Source organism: Pantherophis guttatus, chromosome 10 (genome assembly GCF_059756535.1).
Source record: "Pantherophis guttatus breed Tessera chromosome 10, ASM5975653v1, whole genome shotgun sequence".
NCBI lineage: Eukaryota > Metazoa > Chordata > Lepidosauria > Squamata > Colubridae > Pantherophis > Pantherophis guttatus.
The window spans coordinates 28,383,800-28,404,390 of NC_142072.1; the positions used below are offsets into that span (position 1 = coordinate 28,383,800).

General features: G+C 40.0%; 1 protein-coding gene across 5 annotated transcripts in view; it reads right to left on the reverse strand.

Annotated features, from left to right (window-relative positions):
* Nucleotides 1-20,591, reverse strand: part of S100PBP (S100P binding protein) — a 23,514-nt gene continuing 2,923 nt past the window's right edge. For 3 of the 5 annotated variants that reach the window (XM_034413224.2, XM_060691372.2, XM_034413222.3), the window contains exons 2-6: nt 18,398-19,226; nt 14,360-14,455; nt 3,647-3,756; nt 1,957-2,038; nt 1-509 (exon numbers count right to left, since the gene is read on the reverse strand). In XM_034413224.2, coding sequence (XP_034269115.2) covers nt 377-509; nt 1,957-2,038; nt 3,647-3,756; nt 14,360-14,455; nt 18,398-19,226 — 1,250 coding nt within the window. In that variant the 3' untranslated portion in view covers nt 1-376. The remainder of the gene's footprint in view (nt 510-1,956; nt 2,039-3,646; nt 3,757-14,359; nt 14,456-18,397; nt 19,227-20,591) is intronic. The other 2 variants (XM_087876757.1, XM_034413225.3) reach the window with 1 other exon arrangement.

Sequence of the window (20,591 nt, forward strand, 5' to 3'; positions counted from 1 at the left end):
TGGTATCATTGTTCTTCATTGTCAATGTGTAACAATAAAGTCAGGGTGCCTAGATTTTCCATCAAATTTTAAAACAGAGAAGTAGACAATTAATCTGGACACAAACAGTAAGCATAGAAGGGGGAAAGGGATATAATAGGTCCCAGAATTTTAAAATAAACATATTCAAGGTGCAATATCAAATAGAGTAGTAAAAACACAACATTTCTGAAATATTCAGCAGTGAAAAAGATCTAGGACAAAGTGAACAAATATTTGTAATAAAAAACAAATACATTAAATTGGCCTTCATATTAATAGTAATACACACAAACATTAATTAAATTGAACTGCCGGTGCCTAAACATTGAAAGAACAACTCTGAATAAAATCTCCTCTAGCTGAGGATTGGGCTGCGCTCAAAGTGATCAGGAATGCCATCAAACCGGCCAAAGTCGCGCCTGCTGTGCTCAACCCACTGGCTGAGACTGAATCTCTGAGTTTTGCTGTGACTCCGTTTGCTGTAGTTCCTACGTAGGGAAGGCATTTTACAAAAACAGGAAGAAAGAAAAAAACGTCAGTGCAAAACTTGGAGACAAAAGAGCAGCAACCCAACCCTGGAAACCGTCCCATTTTTTTTTTCTTGAGGAAGCTTTCCACACAAATACTGGGAGCCCCCTCCTCACTTTTCAACCTGGGACACCAGTAAATGGAGCATGGGAACTACAGACTGGGTCCCCTTCCTAGCCTGCCTTCTGTTCCCTTTTAGGCCTAAGACCAGCTGCCTTCTCTTTGCTGACTTGATCCAGTCCCATTTCAAAAACTGCAGCCTCCATGCCACAGCCATTGTCCAACCCACGGAAGCACATTCCTCAAGAAATTTGTATTATTTTTTTATTAGAAGTGTGTTATATTATCTTTCAACAAAACTACCATGTTGATCAGAATTCAAAGCACTATCAGAGGATTTGGGAGAAAGGGGAGTTTTTATTTCTATTGCATTACAAAGGCTTCCTTTGCTGTTTTGAGTCTTCATGAGTGATAGAACTAACACTCAATTTATGACCGGTTGCTTAGTGACTGTACAAAGTTAAAGTGGATCTTCCCCAAAGGCATTTACAACCTGGTTCCAGTCATGTGACTGCATTTTGGATTCTTGGCAATAAGCCCACATTTTATGGCTGACTGCATGGGAGTGCAATTTACAAAGTTTTTGCTGAAAACTGGTGTTTGCTTCCAGTTTTCGGCAAAAACACCACATAGCAAATAATGAATTTGCTTAATGACTGCCACATTCGCCTAATGATCACTGCAAAAAGGTCGTAATCAGTCAATCATGTGGGTGATCTGCTTTATGACCGTCATGACTTACAACTGTAACGGGCAGCTCCATTAGTCATAATTTGAGGACTGCTTCTCCTGTAGTTCAGGTGAAGAGAATGTTCAGGCAAGTCTGATTCTGCTGCCTGTTTCTACAGATGTTTAGCTAGCATGTCAAGGAAATTTTCTACCCTGGGCATTAACCTTCCTCTTCCTCTCCTAGATCTTTTTTCAGATAAAAAGTCTATGCTTAGAGTTAAATAGATGCTTCAACACATTATCTTTTTAAAATAATCACTTTTATAATGATCTCTCACATTATAAAAATATTTTTCTTTTCAGTTGTATAATTTTATCCCCAATTTGTTTTATTCAATTATTGTTCACCTCAGGGAAATAAATGCTCAAAAAGAGCATTTGTATCTTTAATTCATATGCATCCAGAAATCTCACTGTTATTCAACTACACTGTGATCTTTGTCACCCAAATATCAGTACATGTAAGTAAGGATATTTTGCCAACCTGATAGATAGTAAATTCTAGTTCCTCAAACTTGAAATAATGATACCTATTTTTACATGCTACGAGATCTGCAAAGCTGCTTCCCAGGAAAAACTTGCCACCAAGTTCTCCCTGTCCTCTTAGAGGCCTCGTACCTTACGGTCAAGTCTGTTGGGTGGTTGTAACTGGATTCGGACGCGACTGTATCTACCAGTGTGTGCAACTCATGGACAGTGTCTGAAATTCAGCAGAACAGAAGATTAATCAAAACATGACAGTTAGGGGGGAGATTCTGCTACTAACAACATTTTGGAATCTATTTTTCACTAACCAAAGAAAGAAAGAGACAATCCTTAACGTAAATTGAGAAACAGCATACAGTAAAAGAAGACTCAGAGGCTTTGGGGATTGCATTTGCTCAGTGCCAAGAAAATTCCAAGTGCTGCTTGATTAAATATATGATAAAGGAGAGATTCTTAAAATCAGTTTTTTTTCCTGTCCAGTTTGTCCTCCAACCAGCAGTCCAACACTATTTAACTTTAATCAGTCCAACGTTTTCTAAGCTACCATTTTTCACTAAATAGCTAGACCAAAACAGTTCACCTAACAGGATACTTTAAGAAAAGCTCAAATCCTCTAGTCATAGAGGGTACAAAAATCTCAAATCTCATACTAAACAGAGATACACAATGGAAAAACAGAATCCTTTTTCTTTCACTTACACCACTTTTCTCAATATATACATGGTAAATATTCCAGGAGTGATGCATCTGTTAGTACTACATGTGTGAAAAACTGGAAACTAGTATTAAAAGTACTGTATTGTTATCTTCCTGAAAGGACCACAACCACCTGCAAATAAGCCATTACAATAAACTCAACTCCTTCTATTGAAACTCAAGGGGTTCTTAGACACACAGGAGAAGCAAACTGCAATCCCCAACAGCCTGACACATGACATCCCCCCCCCCCCGTTCTTAAGCCACTATCGTAACCTGGCCTGTATTGTAACAAAAGAGCTGGCATGTGTTAGTGTGTTCAACCAAAGAGGGGCAGCACCCACCCCACAAAGCCCCCCTGAAGCCCCATAGCTAGAATTTTATGGTAGGGAGACCAAACCTCCAATGCTTATTCAGCCTTAGGACCCTAGATAAACTCTGTGCCTGTTGCCACAAATTTAGTACGCCATTTTGAGACCTTTGGGATCGAAGCAATAATTATACAATGTATCACAATTATTACTTAATTATGAAAGTAAATAATAGATTACATCAATTTTGTAAACTGTGGTCTACAATAATTGTCTACAATAATTGCAATCAAACAATCATGTGGTAGTTTTGTGTGCTGTCAACCTGAACTAAGTTTTACCAATAGATTTTGTAATGAAGCTCCTGTTTGGATGACAAAGCAATCCGATCAAGTTTGTCCAACATGGCCAACCAATCATCTAAAGACTAAATGACTGCACTCTCATACAACATGCTGAAACTTGGTTGGAACAGAGTTTGGTATATTGCATGAATCCAGCCTGTTGCTTAGTTTACATTTCAATGTATGTTGCAAGTTAATTCTTTTATAAAATTAGGTATATTCTGTGAATTCACCTGCAAATTATAAGCAAAATTCCTTCCAGAACTCTCTTAGAAGATTGATAAGCTTCCACCCAAACCTCCATGCCGCCTGACCCCATCTCTGGCCTGGATGAAATGGAAGTCTTTTCTTGAACAAACCCCATTCCTCCCAGTGGAAAGGATAGCCAAGAACCCTGGAATGTGCTAATCTCCACATTGACCTTAGTGATATTTCCATCACCCACAACTCCCCTTTTACCTTTGCACTTACCTATGAGAGACGGGACAGAGCTAGCATGGTTAAGTACGGCATTAACGTATCTCGCTTTTCTTGACTCAAGGTCTGCTTCTTGAATTAATATCTGTTTAGGCTTTACAGGACTAGAAGAGAAGGGAAAAAAATAACAATCTGCAAATGTACCACAAATGATCTTCTAGGAAAGATCAAATTACTAGGAAAGTTTTGAAAGCTAAAGCAAGACATAATTGCACAGAAGTTGTTTCTGCTATTTTCAGACAACCAAAAATAAAAAAGATTTTACTTCCAAATTTTAAAAATTTGTATTCATGAATGAACTGCTTGACAAGACATTACATTAAACATCTTTCTAAATAACGAACAATGGAGTGAATGTCTACTCCATTTTCAGTCAAAAATTCAATTTTAACATTTGCTCCCAGTGTAACTTTTCAATAAACTATAAAATGGGGAAAGGAAAAATACCAATATACCATCTGCTCAACGAAGAAAGGAAAACAATAACAGATAATAAAGAAAAGCTGTAGCAATGCTTTGTTCAAGCTTCTCCAACAAAAACTCTGTGTTCCACCATGAAATTGTGTCAGGATTAAAGCTCAGGCTTGACAGAAACATGGTCAGGGAATTTATCTTTACTTGAATTTAAAACTCCAGGATCATATGAACAGCATTCCTGGATATTAACTGAAATAGTTTATTTAAAAAAAAAATACTGCCAAATTCCAAAAGGACAGAAGATGGTATACAAAAAAATGAAAATGAAGTAACAGTAATATAGAAATAAAAAATAATCTTTAAAACGGCCTAAGTACACCATATTTTTACAAAATAATAAGTCACTTTTTCTGTTGACTGTTTTTAAGAATTCTGAAGTTCAGTAGTGACACAGTCATCCAAATTTCTAGTGGAGCTTGTTCCATAGGATAAAGTGATGCTGACTCTGTAAACCGCTTAGAGAGGACTGTCTAAGCACTATTGCTATTTCTTGCTTTCCCATGAAGCTTATATCCCTACCAAATCTACATGCATTAGATGGGAAAGATCTATACGTAGATGATGCAATAGATGTTGGATGCCAAGCTACTCAGATGTTGGTAACCTCAACTAATGACCAGTCATTTTAAGTTATGAAGGCTTGGAAAGGCTGCTTTACGCTCTGTAAAGCAATTCTGGATGCTGTAAAACATTGTGCAGGTCACACACACACACCATCTATCACAAGATCATGATTTGGATGCTGAGCAACCTATTCACGCTGAAGATCAGTTGCCAAGGTCCCTGAGATCATGTGATCACAATCTTCTCTGCCAGCTTTCCCAGAAAGTCAGTGGGGAAACCAACAGGGAAGGTTGCACGCTGCTGCTGGCTGCCAAAAGATTTCCCTTCCACCTCATGAATGGGGGCGAGGTGCAGGAATAAGTGAAGCTGCAAAAAAAAAAAAAGCTGGAATCTTCAAGATTGGAGCTTTCTTTCTCCAGCCCATACATGGCGAGAGCCTCCTGCCCGTTTTAGGCAGAGACCTTGTTTCAGCTCCATCCGCTTAACAACCAGTATGGTTACTTAAGAACTGTAACTGGGAGAACCAGGACTGCAGTCACTGAGAAAAATGGTCTCGTGGGTGTCTTGCTTAAGAACCACTTTGCTAAACAACTACGATTCCAGTCCCAATTGTGGGTGAGGATTTGAATCACCAAACACTTGTATTTGTTAATTACTAGAAGTCAACATGGATTTTCAAGAACAAATCTTATCAAACTATTCTTAATTCATCTTTTGAATGGATAATTGCCTTGATTGTAGAATGCTGAATAATTTATCCAGCAAAATATCTGATAGAAATACATCATGAGATTTCAATTATTTAGTTAAAAATAGGCAACATGGCATGACATTTCATCCATCATCGTCATTCTAGGCATTGTCTACCCACTGCGAGATGAAGACCTCTTCTGCCTGTTTCCAATCAATGCGGTCCTGAGCTTTCTTTTGCCAATTGGGCTCTCAATACTTGCTGATTTTATTTATTTATTTATTTATTGGTTCGATTTATATGCCGCCCTTCTCCGGAGATTCAGGGCAGCTTACAATGCGTTAAGCAATAGCCTTCATACTTTTGTATATACCTGCTTAGTAGGGCTTTCGGCCCCCCCAAGCGGTGTTCTTTTTATACAAAGTCAGCTTATTGCCCCCACAATCCGGGTCCTCATTTTACCTACCTCGGAAGGATGGAAGGCTGAGTCAACCTTGAGCCTCGTGAGATTTGAACTCGCAGTAATTGCAGGCAGCTGGCAGCTAAGTGCTACTTAACAGCACTTTAGTCCACTGCGCCACCAAGGCTCTTCAATCCATCTTGTCAATCCGTCTTGTTTTAGGCCTCTTTCATGGACGCTTTTGATCAAGTGGGATCCATTCTATGACTGCCTTGGTCCACCTGCCATCCGTTCTTCTTGCTAGGTGACCAGCCCATTTCCATTTCAATTCTTTGACTCTCTTGATGATTTGTTTGGTTTGTTCTCTAATCCATGTGCAGGTCTTTCTATCTTGCTTTGTGATGCCAAGCATGTATCCTTTCATGGTTCTTTGCACCACTCATAGGTTTTGTATCGATTGTGAGGTTAGTGTCCATGTTTCAATGGCATGTTAGAGCAGGTAGTACACACTGATCAAAAACTTTTCTCTTCAGGCATAGGGGGAGGTTGTTCTTGAGAATTACATTAAACATTTAACACACTGTTCAATTTCCTTTATTGTATCACCTTCTACTGAGATCCATTGGTCAAGGTATATGAAGTGGTCTACTACATTTAGTCTCTGCAGGTATAATTTTTTTTTCTTTGGTGAATTTGTTAAACATAACCTGGCTCTTTTTCAGTTTTATTTTAAGTTAAATGCTTCTCCTGCTTTGTGCAGCTCTTGCATGTGTAGGTCTTCTCGATCTTCTCGGCCTTATGAAAACATCATCATCTGCAAACCTTAAGTGATCATCTGCAATAGGCGCCATTAATTTTTATTCCATCTTTTGCTAAGTCTAGTTTGCAAAATACTTCTTTAAGGCAGGCTGAGAAAAAGATAGGTGATATTGTCTTGTCTTGTCGTACACCTCATTCTATGTTGATTTCCACTTTAAGATCATTAAGGCAAATTGTTGCCATTGTACTTTTCATGTATTGATTGTAGTATATGTAAGCAGTGTCTACGCCTTGGTTGAGAGCAATGCCTTAATTATTGCTTGCTGGAATATGGAGTCGAACGCTTTTTTCGTAGTCAATGAAAGCAATGCACAGAGACCTGATGTACTCATTGTGCCTTTCAATGACTTGCTGAAGAATATGGATGTGATCCATTGTGCCGTAGCCACTTCGGGACCCTGCCTGCTACTTTGACTGCATCATTTAATGTTCTCAATATTCTTGTTGCTATTATCTTGGTGAAAACCTTGTAGATGACTGAAAGGAGGCTTATTGGGCAATTCTTTAAATCATTTTTTTTTAATTTATATGCCGCCCTTCTCTGGAGACTCAGGGCGGCTTACAATGTGTTAAGCCTTCATACTTTTGTATATATTTATACGAAGTCAGTCTATTGCCCCCACAATCTGGGTCCTCATTTTACTTACCTTTGAAAGGATGGAAGGCTGAGTCAACCTTGAGCCTAGTGAGATTTGAACTTGCAGTAATTGCAGGCAGCTGATGTTAATAACAGTGCTTTACTCTGCTGCGCCACCAGGGTTCTTTTTGGGCCCCTTTCTGGTGTATATTTATTTATTTATTTATTATATTTCTATATAATATGAAATCACTTCAGCATTTTTCCATGCATCGGGTATTTTTTCTTCTCTGAGGCATCTTGAGTATAGCTTTGCTAGTATCTTGTGTAAAATATGACCAACAGCTTTTACGATGTCAACCGTAACACAGTCATTTCCTGAAGCTTTGCCATTTTTCATTGATTTTATGGCACTTGATACTTCCTCCACCCGGATTACTGGCATTTCCTCTTTCGTGGGTGTTGTTACTTGAAATAGAAATAGAATAACAGCGTTGGAAGGGAACCCCCTGCCTAGGCAGGAAACCCTACACCACTTCAGACAAATGGTTTTCCAACATCTTCTTATAAACTTCCAGTGTTGGAGCATTCACAACTTCTGGAGGCAAGTTGTTCCACTGATTAATTGTTCTAACTGTCAGGAAATTTCTCCTTAGTTCTAAGTTGCTTCTCTCCTTGATTAGTTTCCACCCATTGTTTCTTGTCCTACCCTCAGATGCTTTGGAAAAGAGCTTGACTCCTTCTTCTTTGTGGCAGCCCCTGAGATATTGGAACACTGCTATCATGTCTCCCCTAGTCCTTCTTTTCATTAAACTAGACATACCCAGTTCCTGCAACCGTTCTTCATAGGTTTTAGCCTCCAGTCCCCTAATCATATTTGTTGCTCTTCTCTGCACTCTTTCTAGAGGCTCCACATCTTTTTTACATTTGGCGACCAAAACTGAATGTAGTATTCCAAGTATGGCCTTACCAAGGCACTATAAAGTGGTATTAACACTTCACGTGATCTTGATTCTATCCCTGTTTATGCAGCCTAGAACTGTGTTGGCTTTTTTGGTTGTCCACTAGGACTCCAAGATCCATCTCACAGTTACTATTACAGGTACATATACTGTACCTGTGCATTTTGCTTTTCTTGCCTACATGTAGAACCTTACTTTTTTCACCATTGATTTTCATTTTGTTAGATAGCGCCCAATGTTCTAGTCTGTCAAGATCCTTCTGTATCTTAAGCCTATCTTCTGGCTATTCCTGCCAGCTTGGTGTCATCTGCAAATTTGATGAGTTCCCCATCTATCCCCTCGTCCAAGTCATTGATGAAGATGTTGTACTGGGCCTAAAACAGAACCTTGGGGTACTCCACTGCATGCTTCCCTCCATGTAGATGCAGTTCCATTGAGGATTACACATTGAGTGCAGTTGGTCAGCCAGTTATGAATCCATCTGATGGTAATGCTGTCTAACCCACATTTTTCTACTTTATCTAGTAGTAGGTTATGGTCTACTTTATCAAATGCCTTACTGAAGTCCAAGTAAATTATATTGACAGTATTCCTCTGATCCACTAATTTTGTCACTTTGTCAAAGAATGCAATAAGATTAGTCTGGCATGATCTGTTTTTGACAAACCCATGTTGGCTTTTGGTTATTACTTTGTTTGCTTCTAGGTGTTCGCTGATTAGTTGCTTGATTAATTTTTCCAGAATCTTCCCTGGTATTGAGGTCAGGCTGATAGGTCTGTAGTTTCCTGGATCTATTTTTTTTTCTTTTTTTGAAGATGAGAACTACATCAGCTCTTTTCCAGTCCTCTGGCAGTTCCCTTGAGCTCCAGGATCTTTGAAAGATATAGTTGAGCAGTTCTGAGATCTCATCTGCCAGTTCCTTCAGGACCTTGGGGTGTAATCCATCTGGTCCTGGTGATGTGAACTCGTCTAGGGTAGACAGGTGTTCACTTACCATTTTCTTCCCTATTTTAACTTGTGTTCCTAATCTGTTTTTTGTGGTGCTGTTTTTGATAGGTTTGACTATCTTTTGTGTAAAGACAGATGCAAAAAATGAGTTAAGTAGTTCTGTTTTCTCCTGTTGCTTGTGTTGATCTTGATCTTTGTATAGCTCTGAATAGAATTTTCTAATTATTTCTAACAATTTCTGTCTTGTTCTACACAGAGCCTTCTTCACATTTTAATGCAAAAACCTTCTTTCTTGTATTTTTAATAATTTAAAATCTTTTAATCCCTTTGTTTTCTTCAATTGCCTTTTTTGCAAGTTTCACATTAAACTTACATGTTTCTTCTTGGATATGTTTTCTTATGGTCTTGAAAAGTTCAACATACTCCAGTTTATTAGTGAAACTTGTAGTATGCTTCATTGTCCATCAGTTTTTCATTAAATTAATGGTTTTATCAGAAATTTTTGACTGTTTTTCCAACAATGCTATAAATGTAGCAAATTCAAGGATGCTTTTTATTATTTGTCCATTTTGGTCCGTAATGTTCATCTCTTCTAAATCTTGCAATAGAGCACAGTGATTTGATAGATTAATCTCAAAATTGCTATTCACTTCTAACAGCTTGTCACTCTTTTTGTTTTTCATAACGTCTTTATCATTTTCATACACTCTTTTTGACAGTCTATCTTCACTTTAGCTTGTGACTTTCTATGGTCACTTCCAACATTAAAACAATTGATCCAACAGTACAATTGCAGAATATGGTTTTATTACTTGACATGATGTAGTCAATTTCGCTTCTGTACCCAGATGGACTCTTCCATGTCCATTTTCTACTAGCTTTTTTCTTGTAAAATGTGTTCATGATATAAAGTTCCTGTCCATCAGTCACCTCTATTATCTCATCCACTACTTCCATAGAGCCAGTTGTTTTTTTCCAGGTATTGTTCTTCCTATTCTTGCATTAAAGTCACCCATTAGTGTTTTGTATCGGCATTTTTCTTTGTCTTCAAGGCAGGCCATGTCATCGTTAAACTCTTTGACCTGAACATCACTACAGTTTATGGTTCATGCATAAGTTTGGATGATTTGAAGCTTGTATTGTTTGTTCAACTGAATGGTGCATTGGGCTACTCTGTCTGATATACTTCCAAATTTTACTACCATGTCTTTCAGCTTTTGGTTGATGAGAAAACCAACTCTGCCATATCATCCATCTTCAGTACCTCTAGTGTATAGTAAATGCCCAGTCCTATCAAGTTCAACTAAATTTTTGCCATTTTGTTGTGTTTCACATAATCCAATGATATCCCAATGCATATTGTTGAGTTCAATCAGCAGTTCTTCTAGTCGAGTGTCTGTTTTCATTGTTTGAATGTTCTGTTCCTATGCCCAAAGTCCAAAATCAGCGTGATTTAACCCGGTGATTCTTAGCACCCATTACCTTTGGGCAGGTCTTCCCGCTGCCATAGATAGTTGCCCTAGGGCCTCTGGGAAATATGGGCCATTTTGGGGATTGTATTGTCATGTGGAAAGAATAGATCATAATCTGCCACACTGGTCCAATGTATGACATTTATTTGGCTCAAAAAACTGCACTAAAGAGTCTCATTTTTTTTGAGCACCCAAAGAAGTATTCCAACTCTTCTACCCATTTTTCATCAAATTTGCAGATGACAAAATTTGGTGAGACAGTTAAAACTAAGCTGGAAATAAAATTTAAAGCAATTTTGATGATTGGGAAATGGGCTGAAAGTAATATTATGACCAGAGAGAACTGCGAAGTCCTTCACTTAGAAAATAAAATTCATTATGTGTCCAATGGTAACAAAGGTATAGAGTCCACTTGGATATACCAACATGGTCCTGGCCAGGTTCACATGGTTGTTTCTTGAGTGAAATTGTCAAGTCCACATAGCTGGCAAACAGATTTCAGAAATGCATCTTTAAACCTTAGTCAGGTAATTCACATAATTGTGAAAATTATAAATGCTCCTGAGCAGATTTATAGGAAACCATTTAGGGCAGCAACTCTTTGAAATATCTCCTAACAGCTCCCACCTTGGGGCTGTTATCTCTTTCCACAGCCAGTGAACTCCTATGTGCAATTCCCACATTCTCCTACAGAAACTTAAGCTGAACTTGTTTTCTGAAAGACCTTCTGCTGAGTGGATTGTCTAAGTGGACCTTAGGTTGATTTTAAATGACCGGGAAGGGGCCCTTTCACATTGAAATGGATGATCTAGATAATGATGCCATGTCTGAATCAATTGCTCCTGTGCCAACTTGAAAAAGCTCCAATGGAGAGTAGTGACTGGGATAGGCAGGTAGAGCTTCCTAGAATTGCCTTCCACCACTAATGATGTTTCCATTGTAAAATGTTAAATGATTGCTCTCTAATCCTTTGACACAGTGAAAGACAGAAGGAAAAAGTCACACCTTTTCTGGGTATACATCTCATGTACTGTAAGTGCTTCAGTGTTTATCTTCAATCTGAAATCTCTTGGATGCTTGGAGAATTATTATTTTGCTTCAAGATCTAACTCATTCTAATACAATTTGCTGCATATTCTCCCTGGGAATTGTTTTCAGGCAGGGCAGAATTTCTCCAGTTACATGTTCACCTGGGAGAAGAGGGGATCCTGCTGAGCAGGGTTGCCACTGAATCTTGACTTTTACACTGACTCTCTGCTGGATGGGGGACACCAACTGCCAGGACACTAAGCACAGCAGACACTTTCTTGTCCATTTCCTATCCAAAAGCTGCCCAGAATCCTCTCTAGGGTATACATAAATGGGAAAAATCCTTTATTCTGAAATATGTAGGAACTAAGCCTTTCTGTTCCAAAAATTCTGCTGAACCAGAGAGTAAGCCATGATTAATCAGAAATGAAAACAATGTTCAGGCAGGGTATAAGCCACTTCATCTTTTCATTCCACATCCCCCAACACTATACACCTCACCAGCTTGCCTGTCTCTCTGCCCCTGCCTTCCAGTCACAACCAATATCACAGCAAGGCCCACTTGCCAGCATCTTTCCCAGAACCCAGCCCTCCCTGAATCAGAATAGAGCTGGAAGGGACCTAGGTCTTCTAATCCAGCCACCTGCTCAAGCTATTGTCAGGGTTCCAAGTAACACCCCCAACAAAAGAAATACCATTTCAGACAAATGACTGTCCAGTCTCTCCTGTGATGGAACACCTACAACTGCTGAAGGCAAGATGTTCCACTGGTTTATTGTCCTGTAAGGAAATTTCTCCTTAATTCCAGGTTGCTTCTCTCCTTGATTAGTTTCCATCTGTTGCTTCTTGTCCTGCCTTCAGGTGCTTTGGAAAATAAGTTGACCCCCTTTCTTTGTGGCAGCCCCTCAAATACTGGAAGAGTGCTATCATGTTCCTGCTAGTCCTTCTTTTCTCTAGACTAGCCAAACCCAAAGCCAGCAACGGCTCTTCATATATTTTTGCCTCCAGGCCTTTAACCATCTTAGTTGCTCTTCTTTGTAACTAAGCTGCAAAATTGCAACTTTTTCCAACATCTTTTTTGTAATGTGGTGACCAAAACTGGATGCAGTATTCCAGGTGTGGGGTTACTAAGGCTTTATAAAGGGCTACTAATATTTAACATGATTTTGATTCAATGCCTCTGTCTATACAACCAAGGATAAGGATTGTATTAGTTTTGGCTGCTGCCACACATTGCTGGCTCATGCTTAAGTGATTGTCCACTAGGACTCCAAGGTCTCTCTCAGTTAGTTTTTGAGCCAATTTCACCTACTCTGTACTTGTACTTTTGTTTTTCCTGTCTTGGTGTAAAACGTTGCTTTTCTCCAGATTAAATTTCATTTTGTTGGATAGGGCCCATTGTTCAAGTCTGTCAAGATCCATTTGGATCCTGAGCTTGTCTTCTGGGGTGTTGGCTATTCTTGCCAGCTTAGTATCATCCGCAAATTCAATGAGTTCTCCTTCTATTCCCTCATCTAAGTCATTTATGAAGATATTGAAGAGTACTGGGCCTAAGATCTTGTGGTACCTCACTGCTTACTCCCCTCCATGTAGATATAGTACCATTAAGGATTACTCGTTGAGTACGGTTTGTCAACCAGTTGCAAATCCATCGGGTGGTGATGGTGTCTATCCCACATTTTTCTGACTTACCAAGAAGTAGACTGTGATCTACTTTGTCAAATGCCTTGCTGAAGTCTAAATATACTATGTCCACATCATTTTGCTGATCTAATTTAGTCACTTTGTTAAAGAATAAAATGATTGGTTTGGCATGATCTCTTTTTAAAAAATTCGTGCTGCCTTTTAATTATAACTTTGTTTCTAGATGTTCGCAGATCTATTTTTTGATTATTTTTTGCAGTATTTTCCCAGGTATTGATGTTAGGCTGATCGGTCTGTAGTTTTCTGGGTCTGTTTACTTTGCCATCACCATCCATCTCTTAGCTCTTTTCCTGGTCTTCACACGCCCAATTCTGTATCAGTCCAAAACAACCGGAGCTGTGGCAAGGATTTTTCTTATCTGATTACTTGTCTGAATAGCTTCTTCCCCAAGACCGACTTTTACTTGGCATCCATCTCCAATGCCTGAAGCCTGGGCTGCATCATGCCACCAGTGAGCTCCCCCTTGTTCACGCGGATTGGTGAGCACTTCTTTATTCAGAACTGATTCTGAAAGTTAGGACTGCCACCATCACATGAATGTTAGTACAGCTAGCCATTCCATTGGTAGAAGAAACATGACAGCTGTAAGTATTTTTCGTTACTCACCCCGGTTATATTGATAACCCAGCAGTTGGGCTCTGACATCCAAGGTGAGCAATGTACAGAGAAAAAAAACCCGTACTGTCCATTGGGATTCTTCAGATATTGTCTACTGAATTGTTATGGCCCAGATTAGCATGTTTTATCTTTTTTTTTTAAAGGTCAATATTGAACAGGTTCTGATATGTATAGTACAGATAGAGCAGGGATGCCCAACCCGTGGTCCATGGACTGCCACCAGTCCGTGGCATGCCAGCAATCAGGCCACACAAAAAAAAAAAACCAAAGCCCCATCCGCACGATGCAGGCAGCATGTAAAACCACAGCCCCTTGTTCCCCTCTCTCCAAGGAACCAGTCCCTGGTGCCCTGAAGGTTGGGGGCCACTAAGCTAGAGGGTAACATTAGGCAGTCTAATATTCGCCTTGGACTGAAGCTCTTGAAGAATGGCTGTTGTGGGTTGTACCTTGATTTCACACAGAAAATGAAGCCTTCCGCGCTGCTCAGGGGTTGACAAACTGAAGGGTATAGCTTCCTCTTTGCTTCTTTAGCCACTTCCTGCCTGTGAATAGGCAGAAATAGGGAGGAACAAAATCCATTAGATAGACTTCTGGAAGAACTTACTAACTCCTTACGAACAAAATAGGTTGTCTTTTTGCATCACTCTGATCATGTACACTATGGTTTCGCTTTGGAACAAACATAATGGCGGAGGGAGTAAAGCGACTGGCACGTTTGTACCCTGTGTCCATGAAGATGCAACCAAGCCTGTCCCATTTCTCAACTGGGCAGTTGAAAAATGGGAAGGTTTGGTTGCACCCTGCCCATTGGTCATCATTAGGCCAGCTCATATCTTCTTTATATGTATCCTGAGGCTGTGCCAAAAATATCAAAATACCTGCACATCCAACTTCCTCAGACCCTCCTGCCACCATTCCATTGAGAGCAAAAGCAGAAATGGTGGGTTTGCCCCCATTGAGATCTTGGGAGGTCAGTGCTTCCAGGTCAGTCCTCCAAACTTCCATCCTGAAACCGCTGATGGCTAATAGCCACTTGGGTGTTGTGTATTACCTTACCAGCCACTGGTACAGTCTTGTACCACTCTGGCAGCATTTGCCCCACAACCAATTTGTCTCTCTTTTCTGTCATCATCACATCTCAATGCATGAATAAATATTGTTTCAGTCTGCTGAACTGTAACCACTTGATACTGCTCAATGCCTAGCTTGACAAGGTCCAGGCAGGGGAGATTAGTATCATAAACTCTAGAAGCATTGCATACTCTTGAAGACAGCATGTAAGACTAAAGAGAAGGGCTTCCCTCTGACAAAGGAAGACACTCTAAGCCAGGTCTGCCCAACCCCTGGCCTGCATGCAACCCTGGACAGCTAGTAATATGCCCCAAGATCATAAACTTTTGACATCATAATTAATATACATTAACTATGTTATATATTTTATACGCAGTTCAAGAGAATTCCTCTTCACTCAAAAGAGGCTCAGGCAACCCAAAAAGTTGTACACCCAGGTTCTAAGTCCTGCTTTCTAGCTAGAAGAGATGGAGCTATCTCCTTCTATTCCTGGTGACAGAGAAAAACCTCATCTCTGATCTAAGCAGATATCTACAGCAACATCAGATGGCCAACAAAGCATGCTTTCATACTATCCATAATTTGTAAAAAATAACAATCAGTGCTATGAGTAGGTAACACTGTCTAGCATCAGACATATGCAAGTTATCTTGAATAGCCTACATGTTGGTTTTGAGAAAGTACAAGCTTTTAGATGAAGACTCTCAACTGTTAATTTTGTGCCATATTTCAAACAGGAAACATTCTTATATCCATGGAAAAGGAAAACTGGGACTTTGGGAGTAGGGGGAAAAGGAAAATAAGGAAAATGAAATTTAAAAGAAAACCAAAACATGTTAACTGCTTCCAAATCACACAGGAAAAGAGGGGACATCAACCTGGACATGGAATCTGTCTTCCATCGTAAACATTTAGTGCCCGTTACCATCTAGTGCAGCGGTTCTCAACCTGGGGGTCGCGACCCCTTTGGGGGTCCAACGGCCATTTCACAGGGGTCGCCAAAGCCCTCTCTTGCCCCCCCCACGCCTTCACTCACCCTCACTCTCTGCTCTGTTGGATCGCCGGCCGTTCGCTTACCCCGCCCACTCCCCATCTATTGCTGCCTCCGATGGCTAGAGGGAAAAAAAACTTCAAATTCTTGCCGCGGGGCTTCAAAGGGCCGCCCTAGAGCCAGTGGTGCAGCCGAACCCTTTGTTCAATTGCTGGCTTGCCCCGCCCCTCATCATCACTATTTATTGCCAATAAATAGTGGTGGGCGAGGGGCGGGGGAGCCAGCAATTGAACAAATGGTTCGGTGTTTTTTTTATAATTTTATTGGCCCCCGGAGCTTCAGCATAGGCTAATTAGCCCTTGCTTAGATCGGCTCCCTACCCCCAGCTGATTTGCTCTCAGCTGTTTTGCTCACGGCTCTGCTCCTTGCTTGCAAAGAGTGCTGATTTTTTTCCCCCTAGCTATACTGAAAAACGAAAGAGAAAGTAAAGCAGGCTGTTGGCTTTGCACGCTGGAAAATTAGGCAGGCACATTTCTTTTTCCTCACCAAAAAAGGTAGGTGCAAACAACGGGAAATTTAGGGAAAAAGAGGAGATTTTAAAACACAAAAGAAAAAAAGCTCTATTTAACTAGGGAATTGTAATAATTGAGATACTATTAATTGTATATTTCTGAAAGCAGAAATGGTTAAGTTGTGGTTTGGAGGAATATATGGGGGAATTTATTTGGTAATTATTTATATAATTAATTGATTTGTAAGAAATTGGATTGCATGGAAATAATTGGAATATTCATGTTCATATTGATTAATATACAAAAAAGGTAGTTATATAACTAATTGATTTATATTAAAATGTTGAATTCATATTAAACAACTGTAATATTACATAATTAACCAATGTGAGGATGGATATAAAAATAGATGACAATGGGAAGGGGTATAATATAGAATAGAAGGGAAAAATTGAATTTGATTAAGATTAGAGATGAGGATGAAGGGTAATATTGGTTTTTTACAAAAATAGATGAGGAATAAATATGGCAAAAAGAAAATATAGAAATTGTAAATTTAATTGAAATGACTAAACACTTTAAATTTATGAACTGGCCAAATACTCTGTTCAAAGAAAATACATTGTATGTTTGTATGTGTGTTTCTAATTATTGTTATTTATTCATATTTGTTCTCTTTTATTCTTTAAAGTTTAACAATTCATTCTTTATCTTAATATCTTTATATTTGTTTGGGGTTGGCTTTCTTCCCTTTCATCTTTTTTATTGTACAGCAATCTTTCTCCTCAAACCTACCACCTCTCTCTTTTCTTTCCTTCTTACTTTCTCTTCCTCACCCTCTTCTTCTCCTCCCTACTTCCTCTTCCTTTCTCCTTCTCTTCCTCTCTTCCTCCCTCTCTTACCCTCACTCCTGCTCTAATTTCCCTTCTCTTCCTTCATCCCTCTCTATTGCTGTATCCTTTTATGCATATGGACTACTCAGAGGGCTGAAAAAGTTATTTCTGACTGGTCCTCGCACTTTTGACCAGTCCTTGAACTTACGACTGTCCTCACATTTTACGTTTTTGCCCTATCTTGTCACCATGGTGAAGAGAAGCAGTTATGAAATGAGTGACAGATTGTTAAGAATGCTACAATGGGCATAAATGATGACCAGTCATAAGTGCGAAGACCGGTCAAAAGTGCGAGGACCTGTCAGAAATCACTTTTTTCAGCCCTCTGGGTAGTCCTTTTGTGCATATGGACTATTCAGAGGGCTGAAAAAGTTATTTTTGACTGGTCCTCGCACTTTTGACCAGTCCTCGAACTTACGACTGTCCTCACATTTTACGTTTTTGCCCTATCTTGTCATCATGGTGAAGAGAAGCAGTTGTGAAATGAGTGACATGGTTGTTAAGAATGCTGCACGGGCATAAATGTGAGGATGGTCATAAGTGTGAGGACCAGTCAAAAGTGCGAGGACCTGTCAGAAATGACTTTTTTTCAGCCCTCTGAGTAGTCCCTATACACATAGCCATGGCCACCCGGTCACATGACCAGCTAGCCATGCCCACCCAGTCACATGACCTCCAAACCATGCCCACAAAATAAGCCACGCCCACAGAACCGGTAGTAAAAAAATTTAGAACCCATCCCTGGTTGGGGGTCACCACAACATGAGGAACTGTATTAAAGGGTCGCGGCATTAGGAAGGTTGAGAACCACTGATCTAGTGGGAAGCAAAGGGATAGAAAACAAGCCCATCGTATGTCACACATACAAGGTCCTCATATGCATTTCCACTTTCTGAAGATTAATCAACTCAATCCATAACCTGCACAAAGCAGGGAAAAACAAGATGCATGCATGATTTGAGAAAGCACATCTAACAGCATATCACTGGAAGAAGGGGAAGGGGGAGGTATTCTGACCTATTTGTTTTTTTAACATCAGGAACTTCCACACAATCCTTTCTTTGGTCAATGGTATCTAATTCTTTTTCAGGTAGTGGGTTGCTTGTATTCTTGCCTCTCAGCTGCTTGTAACTTAGGAAAGTCTGTCTCTCTGAGGAGGACTGTTCAATCACTGCACCAAATGATTCATGTTCAGCCACTAGTTGGCTTCCTACTGGCAAATCATTTGTCACCGTCTTTATTGCTTCATTATCTATTTTTCTAGACAGACCTCTTTCCGGATTCAAAGAAGCTGTTACATCTGAATCAGCTTCTGGAATCCTAACACCATTGTAATTTGCACCAAACTCTGCTTGATTTTTAGAGCTCTTATTCAAGTATTTTTCCAAATCATTCATGAAAACAGCCCCCTCGCTTGAGCTGCCTGAAGAACCGGTCTGAGGAAGAGGTTTTGTGCTTTCAACCTCATCCAGAGCCCTCAGAGGCTGTGAAGACTCAGGACAAGCTAAAAGGCTACTCTCCACATCCTCACTTCTATTTACTTCAACTGCTACAAAACATAGGGAGGTTTCCAGATCCTCTGCTATGAGCTCATCCTCAGCTTCACGAGAGAGTCCAGTGGGAGAATCTGGCTTTTCCTCATCAGAACGAGCCAGGATGGCATCATCCAAGTCATTATCCAAGCATCCAGTGCTGCTCAGGAAAGAGCCTGGAGAAGCTGCTCTTCCATTGCTGAGAGAATGTGCCTGAGAGGATGAGCACCTGCAGGTCATACAGCACTGTCTTTTCATGTCTCCTGCGCCGCCTTCTTCACACGCCTCTTCTAAATGCCTCTTGCTCCTGGAACCTAAAGCAAACAGAGAAAGCAACTTTAAGAAACGACTACAGAAGCAGAGAATGCAATTTGACCCAATACTGCTTTTCTGACCGCTATATTTTAAGGATCCCACCCTCCGCTCTCCAGGTTAAATACTAAGGAAGGATAACCTTATAACCAAAGCCGTTTCAATCAAAGTGGTCTCTAACTGCCTGGAATCTCAGTTTTGAAAAAGTTCAAGCATGGCTTTCCTCCTCTTCCTCTGAGACTGCACGTACTTGGAAGGAGGCTTCATCGTGCAAATTAAGTCAAGCCATTTGCTTATTGCTTATAATTCTTGCACTAGAGCAGGGGTGTCAAACTGGAATTCTTTGAGGGCCGGATCAGCATGGTAGTTCTCCTCTGCGGTCCAACAGGGGAGACGGGAGGGACGCCTCCAGCAGCACCCTGCCGGCAAAACAGATGCTGCCAGGAGAGGCACCGTGAGCCAATCCTTTGCTATTTCCAGCCAGCCCCATGGGTCAAATTTAAGCACCCCTGCATTAGAGTAAGCTAACCTCACTGAGCTGCAGACTTCCTACAAGACTTCCTTTACCATTTCAATAGGTAGCCTGAACAGGTAGCCCTGCAAGGAGTGTACATGATTTCCTTAAGCTTTACCTGCAGCTCAGATTCTGATGATGAAAGTCTATATACAAGAGGAAGTTAAAACAATACTAAGATTTAAGAAAACAGAAGAAAGCAGCCCACTGTGCACCAAGATTAAGTTGTAAGGATAAGAAAACTGCTACTCTAACCCTTAGTATATCAGAAATTTCTGTATTTTTTAAAAGAAGTGTAACACTGCTGCATTTAAAGGAGAGCCAGTTTGGAGTAGTGATTAAGGCACCAGGCTAGAAACAGGAGAATGAGTCCCAGTCCTGCTTTAGCCACAAAGCCAGCTGGTGACTTTGGGAAAGCCATTCCTCATGGCCCTAGGAAGGAGGCAATGGTGAACCACTTCTGAAAAATCTGGTTAAGAAAACTGTACAGTCACGTCCAGGAACTCACCAGAAGTCAATACTAATTCAAAGGTATAAAGAAGTTTAAAACATAAACTTGTATTTTTGAAAAGTCCTTTTGAAAGAAGAAATATTTTTATATGATTTATTGATATTAGCAACAATTTAATACCATATGGATATTTTAAACTCTGTATTGGTACAAGTATGCTAATCATGTTTAATCTTAGTTTTGCAAATAACCAAATTACATGAACCCAGATATTGTGGCTACATTATGGCTTACTGCACTGTGTGAATAGCCATTATAAATGGTTAGAAAGTTAGAATTAACCTCTATATTATTTGTGATATGATATTCAATTACAGATAGTCCTTGACTTATGACAATTGA